Source organism: Vipera berus, assembly GCF_964194415.1.
Source record: "Vipera berus genome assembly, chromosome: 6".
Taxonomy (NCBI): Eukaryota; Metazoa; Chordata; class Lepidosauria; order Squamata; family Viperidae; genus Vipera; species Vipera berus.
The window spans coordinates 11910140-11922738 of record NC_138208.1 but is presented as its reverse complement, the minus strand read 5'-3'; the positions used below and the strand labels follow the sequence as shown (position 1 = coordinate 11922738).

The following is a 12599-nucleotide window of genomic DNA, read 5'->3' as shown; positions in this document are numbered from 1 at the left end:
TGTATCTCCACAGTTTACAAACTTGAATTTCAGCAATATGGGATTGTAATATTTTCAGGAATGTCTTCTGACGTGGGAATTTATCTGCCTAACTCCTTGGTCCTTGGGAAAGGGCCACCTTCTCTATTTCCACAGTGCCCACCCTTTGGAGGAGCTTCCTGCTTGGACTGAATTGACTTTTACCCTTCTAGCCTTCCAGAAATATGGAAAACAGAGGATATTATGGGGATGCATATTGTGGCTGAGCGCCTCAGAATCACGATGGGAAATAAAATCAATCAATCAATAAACCAACAAATCAATACCATCTCCAGTGTAAAAATTCCCTCTTTCCTTCTTTATTAACTATGATTTAGCAGAAACAAGTTCCATCTTATTAGGATTTAAAGGCCACTTTCAATGGTAGTTTCCTTGAATGCTACTGAAATTGGTAAGAGAAAAATGAGGAGGAAGAGGAGGAGGAGGAGGAGGAGGAGGAGGAGGAAGGCTTAGGATCACTCCTTGCAGGTAGAAATGCAGTGTTGAAATTTCAGGGCAAGTCTAAGTACTTATGTTCTTTAATTCCCTAATAGCACGAGCACTCAGACTTATTGTCAGAGCATGCATAGTCCTATTGCACTGAGGTAACCCAGGAATAAATACAGTAAACAGTGGTTTGTATTAAAGGGTGGTTATATTACAGTATCTACAATTATACACTAGGAACAAAATACATACACGTGGTGATTCAGCAAACTCCAATATACAGCAATTACAGCAGGAAACGGATGAGAAAGACTCCAGCAAGGCCTTCCCTTTTATCCTCAAACTCTTAAAGGGATACAGACCCCAGCTGAGTCATTCCTAACATTGCATCATTCATACAAGCTGGTTAGCTTCTAAATCATTACCTTAACACTTATATACCACTTCACAGTGCTTTACAGCCCTCCCTAAGTGGTTTACAGAGTCAGCATACGGCCCCCAACAATCTGGGTCCTCATTTTACCAGCCCAGGAAAGATGGAAGGCTGAGTCAATCTTGAGCGGGTCAGGATCGAACTGCCGGCAGTGTGAGCAGTGAGTCAGCCTGCCATGCTGCACCCCAATCAGGCATCTGCATCTGATGTTGCCTCCATCGTGCTCATTCTGGTAGATGAGTATTATTTACAGAAACTTGCAGGAGCAGCAGCAGTTCTGGGGCTTACATGTGATTCTTTTGCAGCCTGATATTTGGGGGATGAGGCTGGGAAATGGGCGCAAGCGACCAATAGTTGGGGGAAGTGTTCTTCTCTCAGGAAGGGCTCCCTGCCACAGGGACTGGAGGGGGCTTCTGATTTTAAAATAATCCTTGACTAGATGCCAACTAAAGTAAGTAATAAGGAGGAAAATATTTTAAAATTTCAATTAAATTAAATTTAAGCTTGTTTGATTTCATAATTTTTTTAAAAAAAATATTTAATCAACTAGACCAGGGGTAAGCAACCTTGGCTCTTTTATGACTCGTGGACTTCAACTCCCAGAATTCCTGAGCCAGTCACGCTGAGGGGAAAGGGAGAGGTTTCCAAGCTGAGCCATGCTGGCTCAGGGATTCTGGGAGTTGAAGTCCACGAGTCATAAAAGAGCCAAGGTTGCCTACCCCTGACCTAGGCCTAGGCCGCTTTATGACTTGTGGACTTCAACTCCCAGAATTCCTGAGCCAGCCACGCTGAGGGGAAAGGGAGAGGTTTCCAAGCTGAGCCATGCTGGCTCAGGAATTCTGGGAGTTGAAGTCCACGAGTCATAAAAGAGCCAAGGTTGCCTACCTTCGAACTAGACCAATAATGCAATTGCAGCATAGATACATTTTATTCTCCTGCTTTTTGGTCAACAATTGATTGCCAAGGACCCCGGACCAGTTTATATAAATAAATAAGTAAAGGTCTCAGTAATCAAGTCCTGAAATGAGGCCGACAGTCTTCAAGCTATGCACTTCATCAGAAGAATGCCTCTTAATTGCTACGTCATGGGAACATTTTGGCATCTGAAAAATAGACCTTCCCCTACACCCTTGCCTTTACATCGTTTGCCCATATGTAGAATAAATTTTGTATATTATTTTTGGGAGTGAAAAGATAGGCAAGGAGACCTTCAAGCATACAGATGATTTCAATTGCAAATTGCAAACAGTCGTATCTGCTGGCCTTTTACATTCCAGCAAATGGGGGGGGGGAATGACAGATTATACATGCAACACACATAGATGCACACACACACACACACACACACACACACACATACACACACACACACACAGGATTGCCATGGCAGCGAGACTTTTAGTAGCGCAATATTGGAAGAAGGAAAAACTGCCGACTATAGAAGAATGGACTTTAAAAGTTTCCAATTTGGCGGAAATGGCAAAGATTTCAGCGTATTTGAAAGACCAATCGCAACAGAGATATATTGTGGAGTGGAGAAGATGGATTGATTATATCCAGAATAAATATGGGACTAAAAAGTTTCACTTAGCATTTGAATAAGTAGTGGATTTATATGATGTATAACTAGCTTCTAGTTATTTTATTAAGAGTTAAAGTGCGATAGAATTTAATATTTTATTGTTGTTTGCATATTTTAGATTATGTTTGTTTGTATTTTTATACCCTGTATTTAGCTCTGGGAAGTTGGGGGAGGGGGGGAGGGGGGGGAGAGTTGGGGAGGTTTGGGGAGAGGGGAGGGGAGGGGTTTTGTATTTAAAAATGTACTGTAAAACTTTTCAATAAAAAAAAGGATTGCCACCTTCCCAGATAGCTGCAGGTTGAGTTTATGAAGGAAGGGCCCATATATATATATTTATATAACACCTGTATTTTCCCTCACCTGAAAGACTGTGATCTCTTCCAATAACACTTCCTCCAGATCATGCCAGGTTTCCTTTGGGATTGAAACCACTTTCAAAACAGTCCCAATATCTGGAAAAAAAAAGAAATGAACGTTTGTGCTTGAATAGGACGACTTTAATTCAAAAGAAGTCTTGTTTTCACACTACAGTTATATAGTCTTACAGAAAATACAGTCACAATGCACATTTGCTTCCAAAACAATCCCAAAGTCCTCAACCATTTCTGAAAAAGGAATTATGATAAAATATTTGAATGGGGAAAAAAAACCCACCCAGGATTTGAGAGGTCTGAAGCCATTATAGCTACCAGCAAGGGAGCAGGACAAGAACCCCTTTTCAATGAAATATCAGCTGCCACAAATGTGAATTTAAAATTAGGAACGTGTTGCCTGAACTGGAGTTATGTTTTATTATTCATTATCAACTCTGACATTTTAATTGCTGCATTAAAATTCAAGGGCAGATACTAACATGAATATTGGTACGGACCATAGGAAGGGAGCTAACTAACAGCATATCATAATCGTCTGAATTGTGAGATTTTTTTTAAAAAAGTGGACTGTTGAAATTGGTCTAAGCTTGTAGTATTAATTTTACACTGACACACTTTCCACCATGTTGTAGTGGTTATAAAAGTTCTTTGCAGGGATTGTGTTCCTTTAGAAAAGATATCAATGAATGGTGCAATTTTGTCTGAGACATAAAAAGCTTGTTGGAAGAACAGAACCCACAGGCCAAAGAATCCTTTAACAGGGTTGGTTGGATAATTCTCTAACAGAAGTCTGAGATGAATCAAATATCCACTTAATGGCAAAGTAGCTCAGGGTCTACCAGCTAAAGAGGACAGTGGGAATTCTCTACAATCCAAAGCAGTAACTGACATCTAATTAACTGTAACTCTCATTAAAATGCAACAAATATAATGCATATAGTGCATAATTTGCTGAATGCTATCCCTGGATTGTGTGACAGCACAAAATATGAACAATACGTAGGTAAAAGGTTTTTTTAATTTAATAAATTAGGATTAAAAAAAAACAACACAGCATAGGGAGAGAATGCTTTTCTTATACTTTTGAAATATTTTATGATAGCAGAAGGGATAAAGTTGGAATGTGTTATGTATATTCCAAAGAAATTCCATGATGATTATTTTATAACGTCTGTGAGGTCCAAATTACAACATGTTACACATTAGAGCCTCAAGCATCTGAAATGAAACTTTATCTGCTTTCAGGATCAGCTTCTTCAGCTGAGTAAATTTTTCAAGCAGTTCCACACAACTGAATCGGTCCTTTCTTTTCAGATCAGAAAGCTTTTGGTGAATAACTTAATTTACAAGATGGATGTAGTGTTATGAATGTACATGTACTGACAGATGGGCTCAGACTGTGCTAAATGATCTTTCTTTAATTTCCCATTAAGTTACAAGTGCAGATGGATGTACTAAAATATGAATTTGCTGGAGAATATGAAATGAACTTTTGTTCATGTAAGTGTTCATTTCAGCCTATTACCGTATATACTTGAGTATAAGCCGAATTTTTCAGCCCACTTTTTGGGCTGAAAAACTCCACTTCGGCTTATACTCCAGTCAACAACAACAAAAAAAGAACTTCTACCCCCGTTTGGAGAGCTGCTGCTTTCATCAAACATGGACGAAGGCAGCAGCTCTCCAAATGGGCTGCGGCGGTTTGGAGAGCTGCGCGCGCAGCTCCGCCGCCACCTCTGCAAGCCTCCGCTAAGAGAATGGGGCGGTGGAAGCTTGCCACCCATTTTCTCGGTGAAGACTTGTTTCGGGGGATCCAGCCTCTGTCACCCCCTTCTCTCAGCTGGGCAGCTGAGAGAAAGGGGCGGCAGAAGCTGCATCCCCCGAAAGAAGTCTTCGTCGCTGAGAGAATGGGCGGCAAGCTTCCCCACCCCACACTTCGCGGAGCGCTCCAACGCCTTGTTCTCTTGTCTCATGGAGACTTGTTTCGGAGGATCCAGCCTCTGTCACCCCTTCTCTTAGCTGGGCAGCTGAGAGAAAGGGGCGGCAGAAGCTGCATCCCCCGAAAGAAGTCTTCGTCGCTGAGACAATGGGCGGCAAGCTTCCCCACCCCACACTTCACGGAGCGCTCCAACGTCTTGTTCTCTCGTCTCACGGAGACTTGTTTCGGAGGATCCAGCCTCTGTCACCCCTTCTCTTAGCTGGGCAGCTGAGAGAAAGGGGCGGCAGAAGCTGCATCCCCCGAAAGAAGTCTTCGTCGCTGGGAGAATGGGCGGCAAGCTTCCCCACCCCACACTTCGCGGAGCGCTCCAACGCCTTGTTCTCTCGTCTCATGGAGACTTGTTTCGGAGGATCCAGCCTCTGTCACCCCTTCTCTTAGCTGGGCAGCTGAGAGAAAGGGGCGGCAGAAGCTGCATCCCCCGAAAGAAGTGTTCGTCGCTGAGAGAATGGGCGGCAAGCTTCCCCACCCCACACTTCGCGGAGCGCTCCAACGCCTTGTTCTCTCGTCTCATGGAGACTTGTTTCGGAGGATCCAGCCTCTGTCACCCCTTCTCTTAGCTGGGCAGCTGAGAGAAAGGGGCGGCAGAAGCTGCATCCCCCGAAAGAAGTCTTCGTCGCTGAGAGAATGGGCGGCAAGCTTCCCCACCCCACACTTCGCGGAGCGCTCCAACGCCTTGTTCTCTCGTCTCATGGAGACTTGTTTCGGAGGATCCAGCCTCTGTCACCCCTTCTCTTAGCTGGGCAGCTGAGAGAAAGGGGCGGCAGAAGCTGCATCCCCCGAAAGAAGTCTTCGTCGCTGAGACAATGGGCGGCAAGCTTCCCCACCCCACACTTCGCGGAGCGCTCCAACGCCTTGTTCTCTCGTCTCATGGAGACTTGTTTCGGAGGATCCAGCCTCTGTCACCCCTTCTCTTAGCTGGGCAGCTGAGAGAAAGGGGCGGCAGAAGCTGCATCCCCCGAAAGAAGTCTTCGTCGCTGAGAGAATGGGCGGCAAGCTTCCCCACCCCACACTTCGCGGAGCGCTCCAACGCCTTGTTCTCTCGTCTCACGGAGACTTGTTTCGGAGGATCCAGCCTCTGTCACCCCTTCTCTTAGCTGGGCAGCTGAGAGAAAGGGGCGGCAGAAGCTGCATCCCCCGAAAGAAGTCTTCGTCACTGAGAGAATGGGCGGCAAGCTTCCCCACCCCACACTTCGCGGAGCGCTCCAACGCCTTGTTCTCTCGTCTCATGGAGACTTGTTTCGGAGGATCCAGCCTCTGTCACCCCTTCTCTTAGCTGGGCAGCTGAGAGAAAGGGGCGGCAGAAGCTGCATCCCCCGAAAGAAGTCTTCGTCGCTGAGACAATGGGCGGCAAGCTTCCCCACCCCACACTTCGCGGAGCGCTCCAACGTCTTGTTCTCTCGTCTCACGGAGACTTGTTTCGGAGGATCCAGCCTCTGTCACCCCTTCTCTTAGCTGGGCAGCTGAGAGAAAGGGGCGGCAGAAGCTGCATCCCCCGAAAGAAGTCTTCGCCGAGAAAATGGGCGCTGAGATTTTCTCGGCGAAGACTCACCTTCTCCCGTTCACCTTCAGCAGCTCCGCCAGGCCCGTCCAGTGCCCTGCTAGCAGAGCTTGACAAATGCAAAAGCTGCTTTGGTTAAACACTGGAAGGTTTAGTGATTAACCCACCCCACCCCACCCGGTCTTCTTGCTGTTTCTCCCCATCCTCACTCACTTGCTGTTTCTCCCCATCCTCACAGGACAAAATAGGGCAGGGCAGAGCCGGCAGTTAAAAATAGGATGCAGATAAAAGGAAAGGTAAGGAGGGGTTCAGGTTGAGAGGAGAGGCTGCGTAGCCTTAGTGTAACTCCTGTTTGGGCTGACTGGGTTGCCTCCGATGGGCTCTGACAGTGGAACAGAATGGAATAGAAAATATGGAATGGATTGGAACAGAACGTAGAACAGAACAGAACAGAACAGAACAGAACAGAACAGAACAGAACAGAACAGAACAGAATAGAATAGAATAGAATAGAAATATAGAAAGTGAATAGAATAGAATAGAATAGAATAGAATAGAATAGAATAGAATAGAATAGAATAGAAATATAGAAAGTGAATAGAATAGAATAGAATAGAATAGAATAGAATAGAATAGAATAGAATAGAATAGAATAGAATAGAATAGAATAGAATAGAATGTGAATGGAATAGAATAGAATAGAATAGAAATATAGAAAGTGAATAGAATAGAATAGAATAGAATAGAAATATAGAAAGTGAATAGAATAGAATAGAATAGAATAGAATAGAATAGAATAGAATAGAATAGAATAGAATAGAAATATAGAAAGTGAATGGAATAGAATAGAATAGAAATATAGAAAGTGAATAGAATAGAATAGAATAGAATAGAATAGAATAGAATAGAATAGAATAGAATAGAATAGAATAGAATAGAATAGAGAATGGTAATAAGAATAGAATAGAATAGAATAGAATAGAATAGAATAGAATAGAAATATAGAAAGTGAATAGAATAGAATAGAATAGAATAGAATAGAATAGAATAGAATAGAGAATGGTAATAAGAATAGAATAGAATAGAATAGAAATATAGAAAGTGAATAGAATAGAATAGAATAGAATAGAATAGAATAGAATAGAATAGAATAGAATAGAAATATAGAAAGTGAATAGAATAGAATAGAATAGAATAGAATAGAATAGAAATATAGAAAGTGAATAGAATAGAATAGAATAGAATAGAATAGAATAGAATAGAATAGAAATATAGAAAGTGAATGGAATAGAATAGAATAGAAATATAGAAAGTGAATAGAATAGAATAGAATAGAATAGAATAGAATAGAATAGAATAGAATAGAATAGAATAGAGAATGGTAATAAGAATAGAATAGAATAGAATAGAATAGAAATATAGAAAGTGAATAGAATAGAATAGAATAGAATAGAATAGAATAGAATAGAATAGAATAGAGAATGGTAATAAGAATAGAATAGAATAGAATAGAAATATAGAAAGTGAATAGAATAGAATAGAATAGAATAGAATAGAGAATGGTAATAAGAATAGAATAGAATAGAAATATAGAAAGTGAATAGAATAGAATAGAATAGAATAGAATAGAATAGAATAGAATAGAATAGAATAGAAATATAGAAAGTGAATGGAATAGAATAGAATAGAATAGAATAGAATAGAATAGAATAGAATAGAATAGAATAGAATAGAATAGAATAGAATAGAATAGAATAGAATAGAATAGAGCTGGAAGGGACCTTGGAGGTCTTCTAGTCCAGCCCCTTGCTCAAGCAGGAGGACCTATACCAGTGGTGGTGAACCTATGGCACGCCTGCCAGAGGTGGCACTCAGAGCCCTCTCTGTTGGCACGTGCGCCACCACCGCTGCCAGCAGCAGGTCCTTGTTGGTTGGTGGACTGGAAGAAAAGGGAGGGGGAAGCATTTTACATGCGTGCATGCGCGCACGGGGCCACGAGCAGGCACATGCTGCAAAGGGGGCGGGGCTAGTGCCTGCGTGATACTCACTAGCCCAGCCCCGTTCTCACGTGATGCGGTGCCTTGTATCTGCACCCTGCGGCACGGCGGTTGGCGTTTTTGTGCCTTGCGGTACGGTGGCCCATTTTTTGCTCCCCCTTTTTTTTCGTGCCAGAGACGGCACTCAGAGGCGCCTCCCTGTCCCCTCCCCCAAGGGCACCAGAATGCCGATGCTGCCTTGGCACTTTGTGATAAACAAGTGGGTTTTGGCTTGCGGTTTGGGCACTCGGTCTCTAAAAGTTTCGCCACCACTGACCGATACCATCTCAGACAGGTGAATGTCCAGTCTCTTCTTAAAAACCTCCAGTGATGGAGCACTCTTGATTTCTGGTGGCAAGCTGTTCCACTGGGCAGCTGAGAGAAAGGGGCAGCAGAAGCTGCATCCCCTGAAAGAAGTCTTCACCGAGAAAATGGGCGCTGAGACGCCTCATTCTCTCGCTCAGCGGAGACTTCTTTCGCGAGATCCAGCCTCTGCCGTGCTGCACCGAGAGAACAGCAAGCCGCCCCATTCTCTCGGCGGAGCACTCCACCGCCCCATTCTCTCGGCGGCTTGCCACCCCGTTCTCTCATCTCAGCAGGGGGATCCAGCCTCCAGCTGCTGCATTTCCCAGCCTCGGCTTATACTCGAGTCAATAACTTTTTCCAGTTTTTGGGGGTAAAATTGGGGGTCTCGGCTTATACTCGAGTCGGCTTATACTCAAGTATATACGGTAATTTAGCCTGCAATTCTAAACCCAGATAACTAAAAGCACAAGAGCACCTGCTTCAATATAAGCAAATATAGAATAGAATAGAATATAGAATAGAATGGAATGGAACGGAACGGAACAGAATGGAACGGAACAGAACAGAACAGAACAGAACAGAACAGAATAGAATATAGAGGAATGGAATGGAATAGAATGGAATGGAGTCGAGTCGAGTCGAGTCGAGTCGAGTCGAGTCGAGTCGAGTCGAGTCGAGTCGAATAGAATAGAATAGAATAGAATAGAATAGAATAGAATAGAATAGAATGGAATGGAATGGAATGGAATGGAATGGAATGGAATGGAATGGAATGGAGTGGAGTGGAGTGGAGTGGAGTGGAGTGGAGTAGATTAGAGTAGAGTAGAGTAGAATAGAATACAATACAATAGAATACAATAGAATAGAATATTCTTTATTGGCCAAGTGTGATTGGACACACAAGGAATTTGTCTCTGGTGCAGAAGCTCACAGTGTACACACATACAAAAGCAAAGTGATAGGTCATAGATCATAAATCATAGTTAAAATAGTAGGTTTATGTGGTCAACATTTATTATAAATTTCTGGTTTTGTTATGTAGTTGACCACGGGGAGTCAATTTTCCCCAAGCACCTTCTGGAAAGCACATTTCCTCTGTTTAAAAGCATGGAAGCAAAACTTCAGGTCAGCCCTTGGGATCAAATGAGATCAGTCTTCACGCAGATCCTGATCACCCTTTGGCATTTCACTGCTGCCAAGAGAGAAATGCGGCCGCCAATTTGCCTGGCTTTAAAGACTCATAGAGTCATAGGGCCGGAAGGGAGCTTGGCAACCTTCCAGGACAACCACCCAACTGATCTGGACAGCAAAATCCAATTGACCTGATTCTATTCAATTTTTTGAACGGAATTGGAGCATGAAATGAAATCAGTTAAAACAATCCAAATGAATTGTACCCGTTTTCTGAGCCACATAACCCTATATATAACATTGCCCTAATAGACATTTGATATTTGTAAATCTATTATGTAAGATGTTTTAGAGCAGTGTTTTCTCAAGCAAAATCCCACTTTGTTGCTTGAAATGTTTGCTTAGTTCTCATACTTTAGCACCCTTCCATTTTAATTAATGCATGACTCAAAGAAATGCTCCACTCCTCCCACAAGTGATCAGTGCATCTCAGACCCTTTCAATGTTATTTATTTATTCTGTTATGGAAAAAAGTTGTTCTATGTTTGATTACATTCTTAAAAACCCCCACCAACAGTCAAGTTTTGGGGGCATTTACTACTTTTCCTGCTGCCAAGTGAACTTTTAAAACATAGCTTATAATTTATAACTTACAAATATACTGTATAACCTAGCATAATGTTTCCAATATATTATTGGAAGAGAAAGAAGTAAGAAAGGATGGTGTTTATTAAAAGTGATAAAACTGTCCACATTTGTATTTCTGCTCTCATTGGTAGAAGATTAAATGAGCAATGCACTGCTTGTTGAACAAAGGTCCTAAAAAATTCTGCCTTAACAATTTATCTAATGTGGCTGCCAAATGTAAATTAGGCCTTTTCCTTCCTTGTTTATTTCTTGGATTTATGTTTCAATGAAGACATGCAAGCCAGAAGAAAAGAAAGTGGGGATTTGCTTCACTTTCTGCTCCTTTGTCAATCGTAGTTCTCACTGTGTGTGGAATTTGGTATTTCTGCATTTCACTTCATAGCAGGTTTGTCAAATGAAACAGGTGAACAAACAAGCCTTACCTGTGCCAATGAACATGACATCATACTGCCCGTCTTCCGCATCTACCCGATCCACCACAATTTGTGTGAACTGAGAGTCCAAATCCGTCTTGATCATAATGGGCCGATTATTAATAGGAAACACAGGATTGTACATGGCCGGGTGGCTTCTTGCAAATGTGATGACTTCATCGGGTAGATCCTTGGTTGAATCAAAGCCTCCAAAGGTCTTACTTGGACACTAATGGAGAGAACATGAGAGCATTATCAGGGATGCAGCACCCAGACCATGGGAGTTTGTGTGTGTGTGTGTGTGTGTGTGTCCCATTTTACTCTGCTACTCTTGGTCAGGCCCTTCTGGGAAGGCCCTGACTGGTTCAGCACTCCAGATCTGTATCCAGAAACACCTCAAATGTTCAGGAAGCATTTTGACTGTTGCAAATGCAAGCTGAGGCCTTTCTAAGCAGCTGAATCACTACAGAGGCAAACCAACTTGATTTAGTGATATGACTTATGTTAGGAAAGTTAATCCTGTTAGGCATATGGTGTTAGCCTACAATGTTGGGTTGAAAATATATTAACCAAGATGTTATGTCTTTAAGATGTTAATTGGCCAATGGGTGTGTAAGTGTTCTCATGGCCATAAGAGGAAGCTAGGAATGTAGCTTCTCTCTCTCTCTGAATTCACTGCTTTCTACTGTTACTGTTTTTGCTCTGTAACCTGAACTGTGTATTGACCTCTGGACTGGTAAGAAGACTTTGTATTTTGGATTGCTACCTGGACTGTTTATTTTTGACTGTGCATTTTTGTTTTTACACCACCTCACAAGTAAACTACTTTTTGCTTTTACAACTCAGTGTACTCTTGTGTTTGCTGTGTGACTCTAACTGCTCTCAGTACCCTTCCTTGTCTGTACAACTCTTTGGTAGCACAAGGAGACCTCTGCACAACAAATTCCTTAACAAATCCAATTTGGAGTTTTGATTGAATCAGTTTCCTACTAAAGTACTACACTTGCTCCTTTTATGAATTCAAACATACAACTCTTGCAATGCGCTGGATAATTTCTGAATTCCTAAAACGGGCATCAAACTTGGCACATCACGTGATGTGCCACGACATATCGTGACTTTTTTCTCCTTGCTGGAGCTGGGGTGGGCACGGCTTCCACATGTCACATGTTTGATACCCATGTCCTAAACTGTATGTATGTATGTATGTATGTGTGTATATATGTATATCTATCTATATCTATATCTATATCTATATCTATTTTTATCTCTCTCTCTCTCTCTCTCTCTCTCTCTCTCTCTCTCTCTCTCTCTCTCTCTCTCTCTCTCTCTCTCTCTCTATCTATCACCTGAAAGGCAACACATAATTAAATATTTTGCCCCTTCTGTTCAATTATGTCTAATTCTCGTAGACTGCTTGGACACAAGCCTGTAGTTTTCTTGACAAAAGAAACTTTTTTGGAAGTAGTTTGCCCTTGCCTCCTTCCTAGGGCTGAGAGAGAGTGACTGGCCCATTGTCACCCAGCTGGCTTTGTGGCTAAGGCAGGACTAGAACTCCCAGCCTCCTGGTTTCTAGATTGATGCCTCAACCACTACACCAAATTGATTCTCATAATTAAATAATAATAATCTTGGTCAGTTCAGGAAAAAAAAATTACAACAGACATTGATTTACTAATAGTTCATCAGAGAGAAAATTAAGGATACAGGTATC

At 42.2% G+C, this 12599-nt stretch overlaps 1 protein-coding gene across 1 annotated transcript in view; it reads right to left on the bottom strand.

Moving 5' to 3' along the window:
• Positions 1 to 12599, bottom strand: part of SEMA3A (semaphorin 3A) — a gene marked incomplete at both ends in the record, with an annotated part of 192521 nt that overhangs the window by 12882 nt on the left and 167040 nt on the right. The window contains 2 exons of the mRNA XM_081331002.1: positions 2841 to 2932; positions 10895 to 11114. Of these exons, the coding sequence (XP_081187128.1) occupies positions 2841 to 2932; positions 10895 to 11114 (312 nt within the window). The remainder of the gene's footprint in view (positions 1 to 2840; positions 2933 to 10894; positions 11115 to 12599) is intronic.